The 25113-nt window shown below is 37.9% G+C and overlaps 1 protein-coding gene across 1 annotated transcript in view; it reads right to left on the reverse strand.

The window, feature by feature from the left end:
* Positions 1 to 1136: 1136 nt before the first annotated feature.
* RGS18 (regulator of G protein signaling 18) overlaps positions 1137 to 25113 on the reverse strand; it is a 28470-nt gene continuing 4493 nt past the window's right edge. The window contains exons 2-5 of the mRNA XM_060774530.2: positions 21150 to 21248; positions 13255 to 13316; positions 4772 to 4938; positions 1137 to 2601 (exon numbers count right to left, since the gene is read on the reverse strand). Coding sequence (XP_060630513.1) covers positions 2344 to 2601; positions 4772 to 4938; positions 13255 to 13316; positions 21150 to 21248 — 586 coding nt within the window. The 3' untranslated portion in view covers positions 1137 to 2343. The remainder of the gene's footprint in view (positions 2602 to 4771; positions 4939 to 13254; positions 13317 to 21149; positions 21249 to 25113) is intronic.

The following is a 25113-nucleotide window of genomic DNA, read 5'->3' on the forward strand; positions in this document are numbered from 1 at the left end:
AGGCCTGGGTAACAACGCAAAAATTTGTTTCTAAAATCGATTTGTATTTGGGGGTTTTTTGCGTTTCGATATTTAAAATAATTACAAAATTTTCCTTTGAAAAAGTTCAGTATTTACGAAATTTCGTTAATTTCGTTAATTTCGTTTTTAGAATATTTTTTGAATTTTTTTGAAATATTTATTTATAAATATTTTTTGAAATACAATGCTTGCCCTGTTGTGGAGCGAACACAGCCACAGGACAGGGACAAACTCACACACACAGGCACACAAGGGTCTTTTCTTTTTTTAGAATATTTTTTGAATTTTTTGAAGAATAAAAGAAAGATATTTTTCAGAAATATTTAAAAATGGAAAATTAACAAAATGCTTGCCCTACCCTGTTGTGGGGTGAAAACAGGGCAAAGCCTCCCCGCTGCTCCCAGCAATGAATGAATGAATGAATGCAAGCACAAGCAATGAATGAATGAATGAATGAATGAATGCAAGCAAGCAGCCAAGAGCCAACCAAGCCTCCCTCCCGCACCTCCCGTCTCCTTCGCAATGTGGCGGAGCCGCTTTTAAAGGGCAGCCCGCCCAATAACAATGAGCCACGGTGCTTGGGAGCGCCGGATTGGCTCCCGGCGCACCCAGCATCCTCCATCCCTAAAACATCATTTCCGAAATGGGCGGAAGCCCGTAAAAAAGATGGAGGATGCCATTTCGATATTTAAAAACACTTCCGGGTTTGAAAATATGTTTTGTAATCGTTTTGTAATTGTTAAAAATAACAAATATTTAACGAATTACAAAATTAACGAACGAAACCGCCCAGGCCTACTATTCAATGATTGGCCTTGCTATTGCAAGCACAATCACAACCAGATTTACTGTGTGCAATGGGCTTTGCACCCAATCATAGGATTGCATCATAATCTACTGCTGATTATAAACCAATAGGCTTGGGCGGTTTCGTTCGTTAATTTCGTAATTTGTTATTAATTCATATTTAAATTAGCTTACGATCCAATATTGAGCCATGCAGGACTACTGTGAGGAGTAATTAAAAATCGAAACAATTTTTCCAATTTATTTCGTATTGTTTCGTAATTGTTTCGTAATTGGTTCAAAATTGTTTCGAAATTGCTTCGTGATTGTTTCGTAATTATTTCCGTATGTCTGGTGCAAGTTTTATAGTTGTTGTTTGTTTTATCAGTGATAAAAAATAAATTATCACACCAACAGTCAACAACAGAGGGAGAGGGAAGCTTCAGAAGTTCCCCCTGTCCTTTTTGGAGGGTTTTTTAGCATATTGCGCAATCGCGTCCGCCATTAACAAATCGATTCGTAATTTTACGAAATTTCGTATATTTCAAACTTTTTTAAAGGAAAATTTCGGAATTCTTTAAAAAAACGAAACGCAAGGGCCCCCCTAAAAACGAAACGAGTTTAGAACCAAATTTTTCCATGGTTACCCAAGCCTATAAACCAAGTCTGCTTATGCAGAATGCATGTGTTTTTTTATTTTGCTTTGAGAAGAATAGATTAATGTTTTGTACATGAATCAACAAATAAATATTTAATTAATCAAGTTATAATAGGCATAGGACAAACTGCTAGCTGATAGAATGGAAAGAAATGTATATATACAGGTGCTGTCTTACATTAAATCAAACTATTGAGCCATCTAACTTAGTTTATTTGGAAATAATAGACTACAATGTCCTTTTTTTCAGAAAGGGTATTTTTCTGACATGCACAAGAATGCCATGGACTCAATCTGGGACCTTCGATATCAATGCACATGCCCTGCTCTTGCCTGCTTAGATGTAAAACACATTGAGTTCAAAGATTCTTATTCCCAGCTAACTAAGGGCATATCTACACTGTAGAATTAATAGTGTTTGACTTCATTGACTGTCATGGCTCATTATATGGTATCATGGGATTTGTGGTTGTAAAATTACAGCTTCTATGATTCCATAACATTGAACTATGACAATAAAATTGGTGAAACTGCAGTAATTTTACATTGTAGGTGTACCCCGAGTATAAGGCTGTAGATTAATATATCACCTTTTATTTAGATTTTGTACATGGCATGAAAAGATACACATACACTTTAGAAACATTGTGTCTGAGTGAATATCACTTTGTTATTAAATGGCAGTGCCATCTTTACCAGGTAACTGATCACTTGAGGCCATTGTCACAGATTCCTGGGAAATGGATGAACCTGAGAATAAAAATCCGTTGGATCTGATCATCCATGGGATCTGGCGAAGTTACACTCACATAGAGCCACCTGTGGTGATGATCCTCTGTAATGTCTTATCATCAAAAAGTTATGTAATATATATTTATTTACATCCAGATCCCAAAATCTGGTTGAACATCTTTGAATTCATTGAAGGTAAAAGAGCGTGATCTCCTTCTAAGAGCAGAACGGCCGTGTGGTTGGCCATGGACCAGATCTAAGTAAAGGTCAGACTTCAGGAAACGTGGGTAACTGTCCTGTTCCATCAGGGCATAGATTTTGTTCTGTGCAGCATCAAAGGTGTTCAGTGTTGGATGGCTCATATTCTCACTGGTACACACTTTGGTGTTAAAGTCAAGGTTAACCTAGAAAAAAATTAAGGGATATGGGAACAGCAAAAAAGATTATTGATGGAGTTTCCCAAGATTTACCATATTTCATCACATAACAGATCGCCACTTTTTGGGTCCCAGTTTCAGTATTTTCAAATTCTTTGCATAATAGTTGCAACCTTGATTTTGTCAGCTTCTCCACTTTAAGTGCTTATTGACTCACCACACATCCACCCAGTGCTTCACTCACTTGCTCACTCAATCACTTGCTTGCCCACCTATCCACTAATGCTAATCATACCTCTGTGTCCTTTGATATGCTCTGAAATAGCACTATTACATCAAAAGAGTCATCCATTGTCACCATGGGAACTAGTGGTCATGAGAAATTGCAGTGCATCATAATGCTTGCCATTACAGCTGATGGAAGGAAGCTACCACCTTACATCCTTTTAGAGGAAAATGATGCCTAAGAGAGTACAATTTCCCCACAGGATTCATATATGAGTGCAGGCAAACACATGGTGGATTGGGTGAAAACCGCAAAGTGATTTATCTGTGTCAACACATCCATCTCATTGTTGGATGGTAAGAGAATCAGTGGAGTTGTGTCCTGCTATTTTCCTGTAGATGGATGAGTAGCAACAAGCATCTGATGGGATCTCTAAGGGATCTTCAGGGAGTCCCAGATCCATGTTAATCTGCAGGAAAATAGCTGGAATCATATCTGCTAATCCCTTTTCTCTTCCATAAGTTGGAAATGTCTGTTTTGAGTACTATATAATAGGCCTGGGTAACAACGGAAAAATTTGTTTCTAAAATCGATTAGTTTTTTGGGGGTTTTTGCGTTTCGATATTTAAAATAATTACAAAATTTTCCTTTTAAAAAGTTCGATATTTACGAAATTTCGTAAATGGTAAAAAAATAACGAATCGATTTCCGAAACAATAACGAATCGATTCGTTAATGGCGGACGCGACCGTGAAATACGCTAAAAAACCTCCAAAAACTTCTGAAGCTTCCCTCTCCCTCTGTTGTTGACTGTTGGTGTGATATTATAATTTTTTTCACTAATTAAACCATAAAACTGGCCCAGACATGTGGAAATAATAACGAAACGACCTCAGAACAATAACAAAACGAATACAATACCGAAATACGAAGCATTTACAAAACGTCTTTAAAAATTCGTTTTTTAAAAAAATTGCTCCAGAATGGTTCGTTATCGCTTCGTAATCAACAAAATTAACGAATTATTAATGAATTACAAATTAACGAAACCGCCCAGCCCTACTATATAACTTAAAGGTAGTGAGGGATTTTTGGAGGGGAGATTTTAGTTGCAATACATTATGTATTGTTGTCTGTATGTGGAACCAGAAGCACTTCTGTGAGCAGTCCTGAGTCCCTTTGGAGAGATGGTATGATTATTATTATTATTATTATGATTATTAACTATATTCCAAACTCTTGGATGACCAAAATTAGGTTACAACTGTGTAATTTAGATTTTCAGTATTGCAACTCACTAACAAGGTTTTGGCCATTAATGATTCCACAAGGAACAGAAAACAGTGAAACTATATACAGGCTTTTTCTTCATAGTCCACACAAACCCTATCTGACATAATGATGGCAATTCTGTTAGTAGAATATAAATGAGAACCTGGATCAATATATCAAGTGTGTTATATGCCACTAATAGGCCATGCTTAATATTGCATTTTGGAACAAATCTGTCATCAATCTTTTTTAGCTGCTTAAGGCATTATGATTTTTTTTACTCTGAATGTTTTAACTGGTGATTTGTTTTATTCATTTGGTTCATTATCTGAAATCTTGCCAATGTAATAGTAATAGCTTGAATGTAATAGTAATTGTGCCTGTAATTATTATTTTAGCAGACTGATGGAGTAATTCTAGATATTAGCATCAAATATGGACAGATAATGTTCTGAGGCAGATAAATTACATTTCTCCTTTCCTTTGATATTGTTGAGGGAATCTGTGCCATAATTTTCCTGGTATGTTTTCAAAATGTGGGCACCTATTAGACAAGTTCAAGTTGTGCATTGTTAAGCACGTTTGTTCAGGATTATTCTCACCATGTTTGATGGGATATTTTCCCAAGTATGCCTGTTGACTTCCTCTGCACAAATGAATAGAAAACCGATTGTATAAATAGGACCTTGTTCACTGTACCTCTTTTGGTGCTTCTTTTTCAATAAATGTTTCATAAATTGTCTGTGCTTTGCCTGAAAGTTGAGAAGCATCTTTACATTTCTTGTAATCTTCACATGCCATCCAAAACTCAATGTTCTCTTCGCTAAACTCACTTCTTAGGAAGCGTGTGAATGTATCCACTCCAGCTGCAAATGGAAAAAAGCAAATAGCTGACATTATTAGATATATACAGGACTTCCTAGGTAATAAAGTACATTGCATTTTCCCAACCACCGTTTTAACACAAATATCTATATTTCATTTTTTTTCCAGCAACATTAGATTACCACTGTTCTCCCTAATTTTTTTTGTTATATTTGTATTTGTGTAACCAGAAATACAAATGGTTTAAAGGAGACATGAAAGCCTAGCCCATAACTTCTAGAAATGTTTTTTTTATTATAAACAGCCATTCAAACATTTTTTTTAGTTTTTAAAAATTGCCTCTGGGTTTTAGGATAACAATATGTGTTCAACATATCATTTAAGTGATAAGGTGGTGGATGCATCTGGTTTGTATCCATTTTGTAGATACACATAAATATAGTATTCTGTTTCTTAACTATTCTACATCTTTTAAAAAATCTATATGAAAACTTAACTATATACAAAAACATTCTCCCCATGCTGGACCACTCTTACAACCACCATGTTAGACTACACAGAGAAGCCATTGAAATACACAAGCATGTGGACAATTTCAACAGAAAGGGAGAAACCATGAAAATGAACAAAATCTGGCTACCAGTATTAAAAAACTCTAAAATTGCAACAGCACAACAACAGAGAAGAAGCAGGCAGGGATATCTAATTACGTCTCAACAAAAGTTTGCTCCGGGCACAGTCAGCCCATCGTATGCTAATCAAGGTGGTCAGTTGAAACATTCACACCTAGCTCCAGCAGACAAGAGTCCTTTGTCTCATCCTGGTCATTCCACAGATATATAAACCCTTTTTCCTAGTTCCAACAGACCTCACTACCTCTGAGGATGCTTGCCATAGATGCAGGCGAATCGTCAGGAGAGAATGCCTCTAGACCATGGCCATACAGCCCGAAAAAACCTACAACAACACATTCTCCCCACTTATGCATTTCTAGATTTCCCCTTGAAATTTGCATTTTGCTATTCCTCCTGTTCTAAAGTTAATAGGCACCCATGCAACGCTGGACTTTTTTATGTTTGGCACTTGGAAATCTTCTGTACAACTTGGAACAGCTATGACAGGAGACACATTAAAATCAAGATGGGATTCACTGCTTTGCAGAAACAGATCCACCAAGCCACCTTTGACACTAATTTTGATGCCTTCAACTAGCATGGGAGAAAACTTTGGGAAGAAATCCTATTTTGAATGTACTTGTTCTTGCTGGCTGAAACAGGGAACAGATTTCATGCATATTACCATTTACTGCCCCCTGAACAGTGTACTGAGGCTAGATAATGAAACTTCAGCTATTACTTTATGCACAAAGCAGGTTTACAATGTAGAAAGTTGCATATTTCTTATCTGTAGGAATTTATGCTAGAGAAGAAAAAAAACAATGAGACCAATGTTTCCCTTCTGGGCGATTTTGACTTTTGAAGTGTTAGTTTTGTATAATGCATTGTGTCTGTAGAATTTAGATTAAGTTAACTTGTGAAGAAATGCACTGGTTTATGGATTTGGTGCTGTGGAGCAGACAGAAAGAATTCAAAATGAAATGAAAATACATGTCAGAAATGCTCATTTCAGTATTTTTGTGATTTGCAAGTTTATTTCTGCATGTAAATAGTGAAATTTACATACAGGCTGTAGTCCATGTATGTACGCATAGCAGTGGTAAATACTAGGCCTGGGCGGTTTCGTTCGTTAATTTTGTAATTCGTTAAATATTCGTTATTTTTAACAATTACAAAATGATTACAAAACTTATTTTCAAACCCGGAAGTGTTTTTAAATATCGAAACGGCATCCTCCATCTTTTTTACGAGCTTCCGCCCGTTTCGGAAATGACGTTTTAGGGATGGAGGATGCTGGGTGCACCAGGAGCCAATCCGGCGCTCCCAAGCACCGTGGCTCATTGTGATTGGGCGGGCCACGCGGAGCCGCTTTTAAAGGGCAGCGGGAGGGAGGCTTGGCTTGCTTGCATTCATTCATTGCTTGCATTCATTCATTCATTCACATTCATTGTTGGGAGAGCGAGGGCGGTTTAAGGACCTGGGCTGGGAGCAGCGGGGAGGCTTTGCCCTGTTTTTGCCCCACAACAGGGCAGGGCAAGCATTTTGTTAATTTTCCATTTTTAAATATTTCTGATAAATATTTCTTTTATTCTTAAAAAAATTCAAAAAATATTCTAAAAAAAGAAAAAAAACTTGTGTGACTGTGTGTGTGTTTGTCCCTGTCCTGTGGCTGTGTTCGCTCCACAACAGGGCAAGCATTTTGTTAATTTTCCATTTTTAAATATTTCTGATAAATATTTCTTTTATTCTTAAAAAAGTTCAAAAAATATTCTAAAAAAAAGAAAAAAAGTGATTTGCGCATGCGCGGGGGGTCCGCCATCTTAACGAATCAATTCGTTAATAATAACGAAATTTCGTAAATACCGAACTTTTTTAAAGGAAAATTTTGTAATTCTTTTAAATAACGAAACGCAAAAACCCCCCAAAACGAATCGATTTTAGAAACAAATTTTTGCGTTGTTACCCAGGCCTAGTAAATACACTGTTTCAGATTATTTTAATATCTAAATTTAAGGAATAGATTTCATGAGACTTCTCAGCTCACACCTTGTTAGGAAGTCTAACACGTAAGTTTTTGTGTACACTGTTAACTGCACCAGCTCAAAGCAATCAATCATGACACTTGAATCATGGAGACATCTCAAAGATAAAAATTAAAGTTTAATCAGAACGTGTTGCAAACACCATTGGCAATTTTGGCTAGTCACACTTTGGTAAGAAAAGTGTAAACAAGTTACACTTAAACCACTTCATCACACTAGAGAATGAATCTACTTTAAATCCAGTTGCTGCCTCCTACAGAATTATGGGGTTTGTAGTTTAGGGAGGGGCCTTTAACAGCCTCACTAAACTACAAACCCCAGAATTCAGCAGGAGGCAGAAACTGGATTTAAAGTGGATTCATTCTCTAGTGTGATGTAGTAAAAAACACTAAAAGGAAAATAGGATTATTATTTTTTAAAAAAAACAAAACAAAACATAATAGTGTGGCAAATACCGGTATCTAATCATTTTCAAATGCTTTGAGGAAATCTTAAAAGATATATCCAAACTCTGGATATTATATTCATTTCCCCACATGGATAGGAACCCTATCAAATATTGAGAATGGCTGAAAGGTGAAGGAATGACATTTGTGGCTTGGAGTTTCCAAATATTCAAACAGAGAAGATGGAAGAGGAAGTGAGTTGGACTATTGGGTGCTGATGTCACAGTGTTCTCGTTTACATGAGCTAGCTTCCTTCTTACTTCTGTTTCTAAAGGTTAAATGGGGCACATTCCCATTTGCAATCTCTTTGGCTGAATTCATATGAGAAATCCAATGAACATTATTCAGTCACTGACCGCATAGGGAAGCTGATGAAGAAACACAACATACAAACAATCTACAAACCCACCAAGAAAATCCAACAAATGCTACGTTCAGCAAAGGACAAGAGGGATCCTCTCACCTCTGCAGGAGTCTACCGTATACCATGCAGCTGTGGACAAGTCTACATAGAGACCACCAAACACAGCGCTCAAACACGAATCAAGGAACATGAAAGGCACTGCAGACTACTTCAACCAGAGAAGTCAACCATAGCAGAGCACCTGATGAACCAACCTGGACACAGCATTTTATCTGAGAACACAGAAATGCTGGACCACACCACCAACCATCATGTCAGACTATACAGAGAAGCCATTGAAATCCACAAGCATGTGGACAATTTCAACAGAAAGGAGGAGACCATGAAAATGAACAAAATCTGGCTACCAGTATTAAAAAACTCAAAAATTACAACAGCAAAACAGCAGAGAGGAAACAACCAGGCACATCTTAGCACCTCTCAACAAAAGATTCCCCCAGGCTCAGCCAGGCCTTCTAATGCTAATGAAGGTGGTCAGTTGAAACATTCATACCTAGCTCCAGCAGAGAAGAGCTTTTTGCCCCGCCCCAGTCATTCCACAGATATATAAACCCATTTTCCTAATTCCAACAGACCTCACTACCTCTGAGGATGCTTGCCATAGATGCAGGCAAAACGTCAGGAGAAAATGCCTCTAGAACATGGCCATATAGCCTGAAAAAACCCGCAAGAACCTAGTGATTCCAGCCATGAAAGCCTTCGACAATACATTATTAAGTCATTGTTTATAACACATTATAGGACTAATGCCACACGAATGCCACACTCACCAGTTTAAATCTGAACTTAAATTGGTTTTGAAAGACACACATTTTCCTCTCACTGCAGCCACTTTGGTACAAAAAAGCATTTCTGAAAGTTCACTGTGTTGGCAATAGCTATTTTTTTTCCTCCCAGCATGCATAAAACTAGAAACCAGTACACCCCCTTGCATTCTCACAGGACTTTGGCAGATCTCTCCTCATCTCCCTACTTCCTTCCTCCCCCCCCCCCTCCAAGTCTTGCTCTCACTGCCTGTCCTGGAAATCCGCTCACAACTCTTCCTCCATCCACACTCTCTCAATCCAATCCCCTTCCCAGTGTCCTTCCATACTGAGTAATGATCTGAGCAGCGGCTCTCACAGTCAGGAAGTTCTTCCTCATGTTCAGATGGATTCTCCTCTCTTCAAACTACAAGAGAGGAGATTCCATCTGAACACGAGGAAGAACTTCCTGACTGTGAGAGCCGTTCAGCAGTGGAACTCTCTGCCCCGCAGTGTGGTGGAGGCTCCTTCTTTGGAAGCTTTTAAACAGAGGCTGGATGGCCATCTGTCGGGGGTGATTTGAATGCAAAATTCCTGCTTCTTGGCAGGGGGTTGGACTGGATGGCCCATGAGGTCTCTTCCAACTCTTTGATTCTATGATTCTATGATTCTACGAGCACTGTAGGCATCCTCCATCTCCCTGCCTCTCATCGAGTCCTACTCCAGCCTCATGCCTTCAGTCTCCCACCAGTGAACTGGGGGCCCTTCCAGACAGGCTCCATCCTGATCTTCCGGCTTCCAAAAGCCCAGAGAAGCAAGGAGAATACCCTCCCCCCCCCCCAGAAAAAAGCCCTTAAAATAAAAACTTACCAGGCACTATGTCTCTTCTCCGGCAGGCCTCCTGGGGCATATATTCATAAATATAGCATAGAAATGACATGCGAGGAGGCCTGCTGGAGAGGAGGCATGGTGCCTGTTAATTTTTCTTCTTCTTTTAAGGGGTGTGTGTGGTTTCAATGGCCCCATGCCCTAACAGAATTTACCAGGAGGGCTGTAACGAAATAGCTAATTATAATCTATGTTTTAGATGCAGGCGAAACATCAGGAGAAATGCCTCTAGAACATGGCCCTATAGCCCGAAAAAACCTACAAGAACCTAGTGATTCCAGCCATGAAAGCCTTCGACAATATGTTTTAAATGTGCTTACTGATGTTGGGATATGATAGGTGCAAGCTAGCTGATGGGTTGCCTGAGCTGAGGTGTTGCCATAGTGACGGAACCGGCTGTTAGAATGTATCCAAGTTAGAGAAGCCAAAGGGGCGGAGCTAACTGCCACTTGGCAGGGGCAGGCATTTTAAAAAGTCACTTTCTTTTAGTCAGTGGACCAAAGTGGAAGTTGGGTTCTGGTGTGTGGATAAACAGAACCCAGGGGTTTTAGTTTTCAGCTTCAATTGGACCTGTTTAAATTAGTAATTAGCTTGTGAGCTAAGGGGAAAAGAAACCCCAATAGAAATCCATAACTTCAGTGAGGATAGCTGAAGGGAGAAAAAGGCAAGTCAGTGCCTTGAATTGTCAATTAAGAAAAGAAAGATACTTTGCAGTGGAATAAGTTTAAAAACAGTCTGGTGGAAGTAATAGCCATACTGAGAAATATATTGGAAACTGTTAACTAAAGTCAACTGTAACAACATTTGAAGGAATACAGAATAACCATCAAATGTTGTATTTATCCTTGAATAAATATTTCCTTGTTCAGTTTCAGACTCATGTCCATTTATTGAGAAGAAGGCGGCTGAAGATATTGGAAAAAACCTTTTTAAAAGGAGTAACTCATTACCTCAACCAGAATCCTTTCTTCCAATATCTTCAGCCGCATTCTTCTGAAGTAAATCTTCTTCTACAACATTCACTGAGTATTTCAGAAGACCTGCTATCCTCTGGTTGATTGAATTTTAAAATTGTGACCCCACATTTGCTGGACATAAGAAACAACTCACCAACCTATCCCACCTTCCAACCACCTCACCCCAGATTTCACCCCAATTCCATTTCAGGGAGCAGGCCATACATTTTCCCTAAAAAACATGGTTTATCCATGCATGTGAAGTAAATAGGTTTTTAAAATAAATAAATAAAAGTTTACATTATAGGCTAAAAGAGATGCTTTCCCTTTGAAAAGGAGGAACATAATGTGTTCCAACATCACCAAGAGTAAAGTAATGACAAATTATTTTGCAGTTCTGGGTTTAGTCTTATTATCTATCTATCTATATAAAAATGCTCCGTGCATAATGAGTACCTTAAAAACAAAAGAACCAATGAACGAAATCACACCAAATTTGGCAACAAAACGTCTCACAACACAAGGAGTGACCATCACTCAAAAATTTAGGATTTTGTCATTTGGGAGTTGTAGTTGCTGGGATTTATAGTTTACTTACAATCAAAGAGCATTCCGAACTCCACCAATGATGGAATTGAACCAAATGTGACACACAGGACTCCCATAAACAACAGAAAACACTAGAAGAAAATGTAATCAAAGTCCTCCTGACAAAAAGCCATCTAGCCATAGAGATAGATAGATAGATAGATAGATAGATAGATAGATAGGGAGTTTTAGTTGCTGGGATTTATAGTTCATCTACAATCAAATAGCATGATAGAATTGAACCAACCAGGGCATAGAGGACTCCCATGACCAGAGGCGGCCCTAGGTAATTTTCAACGGTAAGCAAACAGTATTTTGGTGCCGCCCCCCAACCAATCATTGATATATATTTTCTGTTCATTGTGGGAGTTCTGTGAGCCATATTTGGTTCAATTCCATCATTGGTGGAGTTCAGAATGCTCTTTGATTGTAGGTGAACTATACATCCCAGTAACTACAACTCGCATATGTCAAGGTCTATTTTCCCCCAAGAGCACCTCAAGAATGCCCCTGGGCAAAATCAACTATACTGCAAATGCTTACTTTGCATAATGGGTTGCCAAGGCTTCCCCCGGACTGCTAGGGCTGTTGTGAGCTGAGGGGGTGCTCCTCAAGTGGTGGTCGAGGGGCATTTACAGAGGCGCCTCTGCACCCCTGGCAAAAAAAAAGTGTACTGTGACCGCTTACTTTGAGTAATGGATGAGCCGCCCCTGCCCATGACCAACAGAAAACACTAGAAGGTTTTGGTGAGCATTGACCTTGAGATTGGGAGTTGTAGTTCACCTACATCCAGAGACTACCATGGACTCAAACAATGATGGGTCTGGACCAAACTTGGCACGGATATTCCATATGCCCAAATATGAACACAGATGGACTTAGGGGAAAATAGATCTTGACATTTGGGAGTTGCAGCTACTGGGATTTATAGTTCACCTAGAATCACAGAGCATTCTGAACCCCACCAATGATAGAATTGGGCCAAACCTCCCACACAGAACCCCCATGACCACCAAAGTGGGCCACAGCAATGCGTGGCAGGGGACGGCTAGTATGTTATAAACCACATACTGCATAACCAAACCAATTTAGCTTTTGGACTTCAACTTCCAGAATCCTCCAGCCACCCCAGCCAAGTTACTAGGGGCCCTTCCACACTGCCCCTATCGTCCATGATCTGATCCCAGATTATCAGTGTATCCCAGGTTATCTGGCAGTGGGGACTCATCTATTCCAGTTTAAAGTAGATAATCTGGGATCAGATCGTAAAATAAAGGACAGTGTGGAAAGGCCCTAAGAGATATTGATAGAAAACTCTTTTCTGTTTTGTATAGAATTAATTATTCATTCAACTAGCAGTTTTATTTTCTTTGGACAATTTGGTTTACTGAATACTTTTCTGGAGAAACACAGTCACTTCTACATTTTTTTCAAATATGCATTCTGATCAAATGCAAAGGTTTTTTCTACAGTAATCAATTTGCCATTTGAAATTGTAGACAATAGAGTGCTTCATTTTTACATATGTTAAGTCCTTCTCCAAAGAATAATCATAATGAGCCATGAAAATGTTTTGAGTTCCCTTGCAATGTGAAAGAAAAAAGACAGAACTTTAATGAAGCATAATTCCAGCTAAAAATATGTCATACAAACCTTTCTGTGAAATCAGATTGTCAAAAGATTCACCCCACTTCTTTATCATGTCAGGAGACTCACTACAGATGATGGAAAAAGAGAAAAAGTCATGTGTTGTGTGTGCATTTGAGTCATTTCTTAACACATGTTACTTCCTGTGGCTTTCGGTTTGGCGTATTTCACAGGGCGCTGTAATGTGTTATTTTATGAGAACAAAAAAGCTCTTCTCCTTTGGGCCTTCAAAAACAGCTGGTCTAATTTAGATGGCATTTCTACTGAATTATACAAAGCAAAATTTCCTCCCCGCTACACCTCAATATTCCAAACACTGAAGTACTGTCTCTTGCTTATTTTTGATGTGCCTTTCATCAAAAATTGAAGCATTTTGTGCAGCAGCAATCATGAGGGGGGAAAAGTCACCTGTCTTTTTAAAATGGTGAAAAGTTACACAAAAGCTGGAGAGCTAAAATGACCTCCTTCCACAGAGATGTGGTTTTAAAATAGAGACTAGTGCTTGGTGACCACAGGCTATTTTAACAGCACACAGGAAGCTATATGGAAACAAAGATGCACAAGCCTTGTAACCATATTAACACATGAAGCCTGTTGTTGTGTTTACAGCCAAAGAGCATTTTTAAATGTCATGCTGGTTTTGAAGTGTTGGTTGTTATTTTATTGAGTGTGCCTTAAAAAATAAAATGTGTCAAACTATGAATTGAGTTTATTATTGAGATGTATTTTTCTAGTTTGCAAAAGAAGGATGAGAATAAGAAACCCTTCTTTGGATTAAAAAGTTTTGAAACAATGTGTTTGATTACTTTTGAGGTAAATTGTAGATTTTTTTTTTGTTAAAACTGTTTATTTTGATTATGGTACATAACAGAAAAGCAAACCATGGCAAATCAAATATAATCAGGTACCAATATTTTTGACGTGTACATGCCTATCTACCTTATTCAATCAATCAGTTAATTTTGATGTTATGTACAAATTATTATCAATTACATATCTTAATACACATAAACTTGCTATTTCTGGCTGTTTTCCGCTGCTTTCAGTCAGAGCTTAATATTAATTTTTTTCATAACATTCAGGAAATCAGCACATGGCATTTTACACACATACCCCAGCCCTTACACTCAACCCAAAACCCCTATCCTTAACAAACTAAACCCTCATCCCCACACCCGTGCACCCTTCACCATGACTTCCCGCACCGAAACACTATGAAGCCTTTAAGCCTATTTATCTATCCTTATTCATGGTAAACCTAAATTCCTAATGGAGCTCCTCTATATTACTGACTCTCTATTCAGATATGCCATGGCCAACTTCCATTTTTCTAGAAAGTCCTCATTACTCTTATTCCTCCTGTTATAAGGTAGTCTGGCCATTAGCATATATTCTCGCATTCTTTCCCTCCAATCCTTTTTGGTTAGACCTTTTTCCCCTTTCCAATCTTTGGCTATGGTCAATCTTGCCGCTGCAAAGCTATATTGATATATTTCTTGATCCTTTTGATTATTGTTTTCTCTCTGTAGACCTAGCAGACACAGTTCTGGGCTTTTTTAAATCTTGTTATGTAACATTTTATTTGTCTCCTTAATTACCTTATCCCAAAATTCCTGTATGATCACACAGGTCCACCACATGTGGAGAAATGTCCCTTTCTGTTTCCTGCACCTCCAGCAAATACCTTGTTGTGATTTGTCTATTTTAGCCAATGTAGCTGGAGTGATATAGCATCTGTAAAACATTTTGTATTGATTCTCCCTGATTGAACCCGATAAAGTAAATTTGAATTCTTTGTTCCATAGGTATTCCCATTTGTCCAATTCTATTGGTCTGCCTAGGTCCTTGGCCCAGGATATCATTACTGTCTTGACTCTGTTGTCCTCCAAGTTATAAGTTAGTATGTATTTATATAATCTAGAGATTAACCCTTTATCCCCCTTTTTCCATATTCTTTCCAATTCTGATTCTTTGGTTGCAAATCCAATCCTCAAGTCTTTTTTGTATCTTTCATGCAGTTGGTGATATCGAAACCAATCATTAATCTCCAATTCTTCCCGCCCTTTTAATTTCCACTTTTCATTTTCTCTAGTAAGGTATTCTTTATATGTTCTTGTTTCTACCCTTAAGGTTGGTCTTGTGACTGCTTCTAGTGGCCTCAGCCAAAGGGGGGTTTTGGGTTCCATACCTTTTCTGTATTTTTTCCAAATATCCAATAGTCCCCCTCTAATTATATGTTTATTAAAATCTTTATTTAATTTATCTCCATTATACCACACGTATGCGTGCCAGCCGAATCGTAATCCAAATCCTTCCAAATCTAGTAGGGTCTTGTTTTCTAATTTTATCCATTCTTTCAGCCAGGACATTGCTGCAGCCTCATAATAGGTCCTTAAGGAGGTAAATTGTAGAATTAAGATGAAGATAAGTGATTATGGAATAATGGAAGAGAAAGACAGGCTATAGTTCTAAATAATTCAAAATGGTCTACATGTAGACCATTTTGGGAGGTTGAGAAAACAGAAAGAACTGCAGAATTAATGTAGTTTGACACAACTTTTAACAGTCATAACTCAATTCTATGAAAACATGGAATCTGTAGTTTTACAAGGTTTTTGTTCTTCTCTGATGAAGTGCTGGTGCCTCAACAAAGTACAACTTTTTATTTTTATTATTATTATTAAACTTTATTTGTACCCCGCTAGCATCTCCCGAAGGACTCGATGCGGCTTACAAAGGCCAAGGCCTCAACACAATATAACAATACAAAACCTAAGGCAAATTAAAACAAAGCAATATAAACAACAAGCAATAAACAATACACTAAAACACAATAGAACTGGGCCGGGCCAGAGTAATGGGTACAGGATTAAAAGTGCTGATGTGACAGGTAGTTATAAGGCTTATAGGGCAAGTGCAGAGTGCGATGTGCAGCAATCTTAGTTCTAATAAAGTGCTTATGGGACTTGGTATTGGAGATTTCCTAATCTGGGAAGGCACATCGGAACAGCCAGGTCTTCAAGTTCTTTCTGAAGACTGCCAATGTAGGGTCCTGTCTAAGATCTTTAGGGAGGGTGTTCCAGAGTCAGGGGGCCACCACAGAAAAGGCCCTGTCTTGTGTCCCCACCAAACGCGCTTGCAACGCAGGCGGGATCACGAGCAGGGCCTCTCTAGATGACTGAAGTGAATGCATGGGTTCGTAGACAGAGATGCGGTCACGCAGGTAGGATGGTCCCAAACCATTCAGGGCTTTGTAGGTAAGCACCTGCACCTTAAATTGGGCTCGGAAAATAAACGGCAGCCAGTGGAGCTCCTTGAACAGGAGGGTTGACCTCTCTCTGTAAGGGGCCCCAGTTAACATCCTGGCTGCTGCTCGTTGGACCAGTTGGAACTTCCGAGCCGTTTTCAAGGGCAGCCCCATGTAGAGCGCATTGCAGTAGTCCAATCTGGAGTGACCAAGGCATGGACTACCCCGGCCAGATCAGCCTTCGCGAGGTACGGTCGCAGTTGGCGCACGAGTCTCAATTGTGCGAAAGCCCTCCCAGACACCGCCACTTCTATGATTCCATACCACTGAGCTATGGCAGTTAAAGTGGTGTCAAACTGCATTAATTTTACGGTGTAGTACTGAAGAGCACAGGAGGTGGGAGCCATAGATAATAATCCAACAATATTTCCAGAATTACAGTTAAAAGGTAAAGTTTTTCCCCTGACATGAAGTCCAGTCATGTCCAGCTCTGGGGGTTGGTGCTCATCTCAATTCCTGAAAACCAAGCAAACTCATGAAATGGATCTAAATGCACTGTTTGCTTTTTTATCAATTTATTTATTGCCCATTCAAGGTACCAGACTTTATTACAGTGTACATCAGGAAAACACACAACAATACATTTAAAAAATCCAGAGACCAAAAAGCTGGTTAAATATTGTTCAGATTCAGTCAGATAAAAAGAACACTATGTCTAGTCTTGCCCATCCATTTTGCAGTTGTCCTTGCAAATAAGATACAATATTATTCCCCCCCCCCCCCTGTTTTGGATGTGAATGGGAGAATCTCAGGGCTAGGTCTTTAACATTTGGCACTGAACTTAAATATTTACATTATAAAGTGTCCAGGATGTTCATTGTTTGAACTTATGAAACAACTAAAACCCCTTATTGGACTGTTTACATCTTAGCAAACCAGCATACTTCCTGGAAGTGATAGCTTCTAATAGACATTTCAGGATGTGTCCCAGCGAATGTGAGTCTAGAGATATTGGAGAGAAATACAACTTTTTTGTTTGTTTGTTTAACAGGAGAACATCCCTTGGTCATCTCATGATGTCAATTAACACTATGGTGTCAAGAACCAGTGCCTTTCATCCCTTCCTTCCATGAACTCTCTCTTCCCTCTTCAACTTTTCCATGCCCAAAACTGTGTTTTACACGATACTACTCTGTTTTCTGTTCAACACAATTGGACTTATTTGGTACAAAATCTAAGTGTTTTGTGCAAACATTTTTTTTCACAAAAAGTCACAACAAATAATACTTTTGTATTACATGGTATTACAATTTGTCACAACTTCCTTTCTTAAAGAGGATGATATTATTTGTTTATTTAAAATATTTATATTCTGCTCTTTTCACCCCGAAGGGGACTCAGGGTGGAGCACAACATATATATGGCAAACATTCAATTCCAGGATGTAAAATAAACTATAAATATACATAAATATTAAAATCCACTTTAAAAACAATTGTTCAAAACCATCTCGGGGCAGCCATACCAGATCCTATTGTTGCTTATTGCCTTACAGGGAGAGGTCAACCCTCCTGTTTAAGGAGCTCTACTGGCCGCCATTCATTTTCTGGTCCTAATTCAAGGTGCAGGTGCTTACCTACAAAGCCCTAAATGGTTTGGGACCTGCCTACCTGCGTGACTGCATCTCTGTGTACAAACTCACATGATCTCTTCGTTCATCTGGAGAGGCTCTGCTCACGATCCCACTTGCATCACAAGCGCGATTGGTGAGGACAAGGGATAGGGCTTTCTCGGTGGTGGCCCCTTGACTCTGGAACTCTCTCCCTAAGGACATCAGGCAGGCCCCGTCACTAGCAATCTTTAGGAGGAGCTTGAAAATGTGGCTGTTCCAGTGTGCCTTCCCAGAATAAGGAAACTCCTAGCATTATGTCCCAACGCACTTTATCAGAGATCCAGGATATCTGCATGCCCATCCCCCTCCAAACACTCCACCTGGTCATGCCCAGCACTTTTAATTTTAATTATGACATTTGCCCCGGCCATTGATTTTAATTGCATCATTGTGTGTTGTTAATGTTATTGCCTTGTTTTTTGAGTTATTTTGCTGTTTATTGTTGCTGTTGTTTTTACTATTGTATTTGGGCTCGGCCTCTTGTAAGCCACACCGAGTCCTTCAGGAGATGGTAGCGGGGTACAAATAAAGGGTATTTATTAGGCCTGGGTAACAACGAAAAAATTTGTTTCTAAAATCGATTTGTATTTGGGGTTTTTTTTTGTTTCGATATTTAAAATAATTACAAAATTTTCCTTTTAAAAAGTTCGATATTTACGAAATTTCGTAAATGGTAAAAAATTAACGAATCGATTTCCGAAACAATAACGAATTGATTTGTTAATGGCGGACGCGACCGCGAAATACGCTAAAAAACCTCCAAAACCTTCTGAAGCTTCCCTCTCCCTCTGTTGTTGACTGTTGGTGTGATATTATAATTTTTTTTCACTAATTAAACCATAAAACTGGCCCAGACATGCGGAAATAATAACGAAACGACCTCAAAACAATAACGAAACGAATACAATATCGAAATACGAAGCATTTTCAAAACGTTTTTGAAAATTCGTTTTTTTTTTTTGAAGGTATACATTTATCCTGGTTTGGAAGAATAGCATTAGTAAAAATGAAAATACTTCCAAAGATAAATTTTATATTTAGAATGTTACCACTTCAAATCACAGAAGAAGAGCTAATTAGATGGCAACAAATGATTAATAAGTACTGCAATGGAAGTAAAAGAAACAGGCTAAACAAACAGTTATGGTATAGATCGCAAAAGGAGGGTGGACTAGCACTACCTAATATAAAAAAAATATTATGAAGCAAGTAGATTAAATTTGGTTATAGAAGGAATGGTTAAAAAAGAGGGAATAGATTGGCTTAGTAATGAATCAGGAAAAGTGGAAGATGAAACTTGGAATATATTTTTTAAACAGCTTACTAGAAAAGAACTGAGGGAAATTAGAAACCCAATGCTGAGCAACATACTGAAAGTATGGAATAAATACAAGGGGAGGTTAATAAAGGAAGGATCAATTATAACCCCAATAGTGATGGAAAAGAAATTCCCAAAAATTTTTTAAAAAGCAATGGATAAAAAGGTAAGGGAAATAAATTTAGATAGAATAGGGGATTGGATGAAGGCGGAAATGAAGAGGGAAAGGATGTTGGAAGAGTTTAAAGAAATAAAATTATCATGGTTTCATTGTATACAACTAGAACAATGGTTAATAAACTGGAAAAAAAATAATAGAAACGGAAGCCAACTCAATCAATTTGAACAAATAATACAGAAGGGAAGGGCAGTAGAAGAACACGAAAACTTGAGAGGTATAATTAGCAAAATCTATAAGATACTAATTGAAATGAAGGATGGGAAAATGAAAAAGAGTACCCTTAAGGAGATTTGGGAAGAGGATTTAGGGATAAAAATAAGTGAAATAGAGTGGCAACAGTTATGGGGACAAAGACATTTAAAAAACCTATCGATACGTGTTAAAGAAAATTATTACAAGTTAATATGGAAGTGGTACTTAACACCGGTAAGAATAGCATATATGAATAAAAACAATTCAACAAATTGTTGGAGAGGATGTAAAGAACCAGGAACATATATACATATGTGGTGGCAATGTAAATATGTAAATAATTTTTGGGAGAAAGTATTTAGAGAAATAGAAAGTATAATGAATATGAAAATAGACAAAAGTCCTAGTATAGCCTTATTATCATTATATACCAATAAGCAACTGAAAAAGGAGGATAAAGAAGCGATAACAAACTTACTAACTATAGCAAGACTGCTCATAGCAAGGAATTGGAAAAAAGAAATGAATATACGAATAGAGGAGTGGTACAAGGAAGCATGGAAAATAGCATTAAATGACAAACTGACATGTATACTAAAGGTTAAAAAAGGTATATGGAAACAAAGTGATTTTGATGCTATATGGGGAAAATTTGTGGTAAATGGATTAAAAAATAAGGAAGGAAAATTACCGTCACAAGAAGAAATGAAATTTTGGACAGATGAAATGTAAAAAATGTGGCTTGAGACGGGTGGAGGGGAGCACTGAGGTGAAAATAGGGGGAAAAAAAAAAGAGAAAAGGGGAGGAAATGTCAAAGCAAAACAACAAAACAACATGTCAAAGAGGTTGATGTATAAAATGCAACAGTATGTAATAATTGTGATAAATCAATAAAAAAAAAAAAAAGAAAATTCGTTTTTTTAAATAATTGCTCCAGAATGGTTCGTTATCGTTTTGTAATTGAAAAAATTAACGAATTATTAACGAATTACGAATTAACGAAACAAAACCGCCCAGCCCTAGTATTTATTATTATTATTATTATTATTATTATTATTATTATTATTATTATTATTGCATTGTCCCAGAAAAGTATTCTTGTTCTTGTCATTTGTATTCAAGTCCATTTCAACTGATAGTGACCCTAAAGTGAACCTTTCATAGGATTTTTTGACAAGATTTGTTCATTGCAGAAAAGGGAGTCAAATTAGGTTGGCCTTTATCAAGCAATCCATACATCACTATATTATGCTTATTGCCACCTTCCTTTTTTTGTTACATACCACTTACCTTGAACCTTTTTTTAATTTTTCAAATTTGTCCAAATTTAAGTCTGGGTGCAGTTCAGACTTCTGCAAAAGACTTTGCCGGTTCCTTTTTTCCTGAGTCCTGGTGATGGGAGAGAGAAAGAGAGAGAGAGAGAGAGAGAGAGAGAGTTTAGAGGCAAATGGTATCACCATTCCAAAAAACTCTCAAAGACTCCATTTTGTCAGCACACAAAGGTCCTGAAAGGCCAGTTGTTTCTCTCTGACATACTATTACACTAATGTTGATGTTATTTCTCCCGCGTTTGCTATCGAGAGTAATGAATTTCTCACTTACACCTTTGCATACATTTACATATTGAATCATCTGCAAAGGGTAAATGAAAGTCTTTTCATTTCAACACTCTTGTGCTTGCAGTTTGTAGGCGGAAGGAGGGGGAAGTTAATCTTTGTAAGCTCAAAGACAGGATGCCAAGATCTTTTGGAGCTGTTTAAAAAATAAAATAAAAGGAAATGGAAATGTGCCATGTATCCCAGCAGTTGAATTTACTAAAAAGAAACCTCATTCGCTGTAGATTAAAATAGAATTAGACATAACAGAAGATATGTGCCTACAATTGATATCAGCTCCCCAACTCTCCCCCTCACATCATGCCTAATACGAAGAAATCATTGGATGCTATTTGCAAAAACGGGTAAAATTCAGAATGGGATGTATTGTCGAAGGCTTTCATGGCTGGAATCACTGGGTTGTTGTAGGTTTTTTCGGGCTGTATGGCCATGGTCTAGAGGCATTCTCTCCTGACGTTTCGCCTGCATCTATGGCAAGCATACCTCTGAGGATGCTTGCCATAGATGCAGGCGAAACGTCAGGAGAGAATGCCTCTAGACCATGGCCATACAGACTGAAAAAACCTACAATAACTCAGAATGGGATGTCATTTTATCAGATAGATAAATGTTACCAGGACTATAATATCTACTGAAAGTAGCACTAGTGTCTGTTACCTGAAATCCTTTAATCAGGCCCATGCACACAACATCAATCTGACCATTCCTGACTCTAGAAAAATTAAAAACAATATTTGGGAGTCCCAATAGCTAAAATGGATGGGACCATTACTACTACTACTACTACTACTACTAATAATAATAATAATCATAATCATAATCAGAATAAACTTTGGTAGTCCCAATAGCTAAAATGAATAGGACCTCTTCTTCAGGGTATGTGGTTTTTGGTGTGACAGCAATGCTTTTGGATGTGAATTTTGCTTATCCCTAAATATCCATATAATGTGGTAGATCAGTGTCAAAAAATTAAATTGGTCAGTCCTTCTTGAATTACTGTTGGTTGTGTTAACATTACTCATTATAAATATTTCTAATATTTATCATTCAGAGAATTTGAATGTTCATTCTGCAATAAAATTAAAAAGTATGTGTGTGTATTTCTTCTATTTTGCCAATAGAAGGAATAAAATGATGGTTTTGTCGAAGGCTTTCATGGCCGGAATCACCGGGTTGTTTTAGGTTTTTCGGACTATATGGCCATGGTCTAGAGGCATTCTCTCCTGACATTTCGCCTGCATCTATGGCAAGCATCCTCAGAGGTAGTGAGGTGTTTTGGAACTAGGAAAAGGGTTTATATATCTGTGGAATGACCAAGGTGAGACAAAGGACTCTTGTCTGCTGGAGCTAGGTGTGAATGTTTCAACTGATCACCTTGATTAGTATATAATGGCCTGATACAGCATATTATTTGAGAACACAGAAATGCTGGACTACTCTCACAACCACCATGTCAGACTACACAGAGGAGCCATTGAAATCCACAAGCATGTGGACAATTTCAACAGAAAGGAGGAAACCATGAAAATGAACAAAATCTGGCTACCAGTATTTAAAAAAAACTCTAAAATTACAACAGCACAACAACAGAGAGGAAACAAACAAGGACATCTAATTACCTCTCAACAAAAGTTTGCTCTAGGCACTGTCAGGCCATTATATGCTAATCAAGGTGATCAGTTGAAACATTCACACGTAGCTCCAGCAGACAAGAGTCCTTTGTCTCACCCTGGCCATTCCACAGATATATAAACCCTTTTTCCTAGTTCCAAAACACCTCACTACCTCTGAGGATGTTTGCCATAGATGCAGGCGAAACATCAGGAGAGAATGCCTCTAGACCATGGCCATATAGCCCGGTAAAACCTACAACATCCCAAAATGATGGTTGTCTATGCTTATAGAGATGAAACGACATCAGTGATGCACAAGAGGGGAGTACTAACTAACTTAGGGCAATTGTTTTGCACAAAATGCAGTGGCACAATGGGTTAATTCCTTGTGCTGCTGAACTGCTGACCTGATGGTTACCATTTCAAATTTGTGGGATGGGGTGAGCTCCCGCTGTTAGCCCTAGTGCTTGCCAACCTAACAGTTCGAAAACATGCAAATATGAGTAGATCTACTTTGGCAGATAAAGGCAAAAAGACGTTCCAAGCAGTCATGCTGTCCATATGACCAGGAGGTGTCTACAGACAGAGCAGGCTCCTCAGCTTGGAGATGAGCACCACCTACATAGTTGGAAATTAAAGGAGAAGCCTTTGTCTGTGTATTTGTGTCATTGTATTTCATTGTAACAAGGCACTGAATGTTTGCCTGTGTCTGTTTTTATGCTGTAATCAGCTCTGAGTCCCTCGGGGAAAAGGGCATTATTATTATTATTATTACTACTACTATTATTATTATTATTATTATTATTATTATTATTATGGTATGGGAAGAATGGCTCAATGAAGGCCCTGAGTGCTGAGTGACCACCAGAGAAGCACCAAACTAGGAGGGAGATAAAAGAAGAATGGATAAGAACTACTAAGATTCTAAAGGAGAACTCTATACTGGAATATTTTGTTGCCACGTCCATTTGCAATTGAAAATAATCATTCAGTAGTCTAATTGGTATGATAGGATATTGTAGCATGTCTCTCCAGATGTTAATGGATCAATTCTCATAAACTCTAGTTAGCATAAACAATTATAATCCAGTAGCAGAGAGATGTATTCCAAAAACAATTCAAATTTCACAGGACTTACATGGATGGTTTTCTCAATTCTTGCTTGAAAACTATCCAGTATAAACCCATTTCCATGGTTTCATGTTTGCAATTTACAAATGTACAGAATTTACTAAACCACTTTGCAAACCCATGTAACTAATTACCTTGAAAATGCACTTTATTGAGAAGTAAGTAATAATAAATATATAGCATCAAATAGAAGACCACACTTCCTGTAGCCATGGAAACCAACACGGATAGAAGTCTTAACCTTCTTTTTGGTTGAAAAATGCATTCTATCATAATCATGTGGTCTTTTGGCTTGAGTCCTGCTCATCATACCATTTGATGGATTCATTTCATACCAAATTGAATTGTATATGCCAGTTTTGAATTAGCATGTGCTGATTGATCATGGGAATACTATACATATCACCTGATCTTTATATGCATATACATATTCTTTTATTTCCACCTTTAAGTGATGAAGTGGTTTGCTTATGGAGCTAAAATGACAACAGTAACACAAAATAGGGAAGTATCATTTTGGATATGGGAACCCGTTGATTGTGAAGAAACATAAAAGTGCCTTTTAAATATGAATGCTGGCAATCATTTGCTTAGAATATTTGAGTGACTGGAATCTGTTTGCACTCTGCAGCCATTCCATAATCTACTCATATATTGCTACTAGTTCCAGGATGAGAAGCCCATGACCACACATAAGCATAATCAATAGAGGAAAAACTCCAATAAAATCTGAAAGTCTTTAAGGAGGGTTTAACTAAGGAATTTATGTATGTATGTATGTATGTATGTATTTATTTATTTATTTATTTATTTATTATTCGAACTTATATGCCACCACTCCCCTGGGGCCTGGAGCGGCTTACAAGAATGGCTAAAATCTAACACAATTTAAAA

This window comes from Anolis sagrei, chromosome 4, assembly GCF_037176765.1.
Source record: "Anolis sagrei isolate rAnoSag1 chromosome 4, rAnoSag1.mat, whole genome shotgun sequence".
NCBI lineage: Eukaryota > Metazoa > Chordata > Lepidosauria > Squamata > Dactyloidae > Anolis > Anolis sagrei.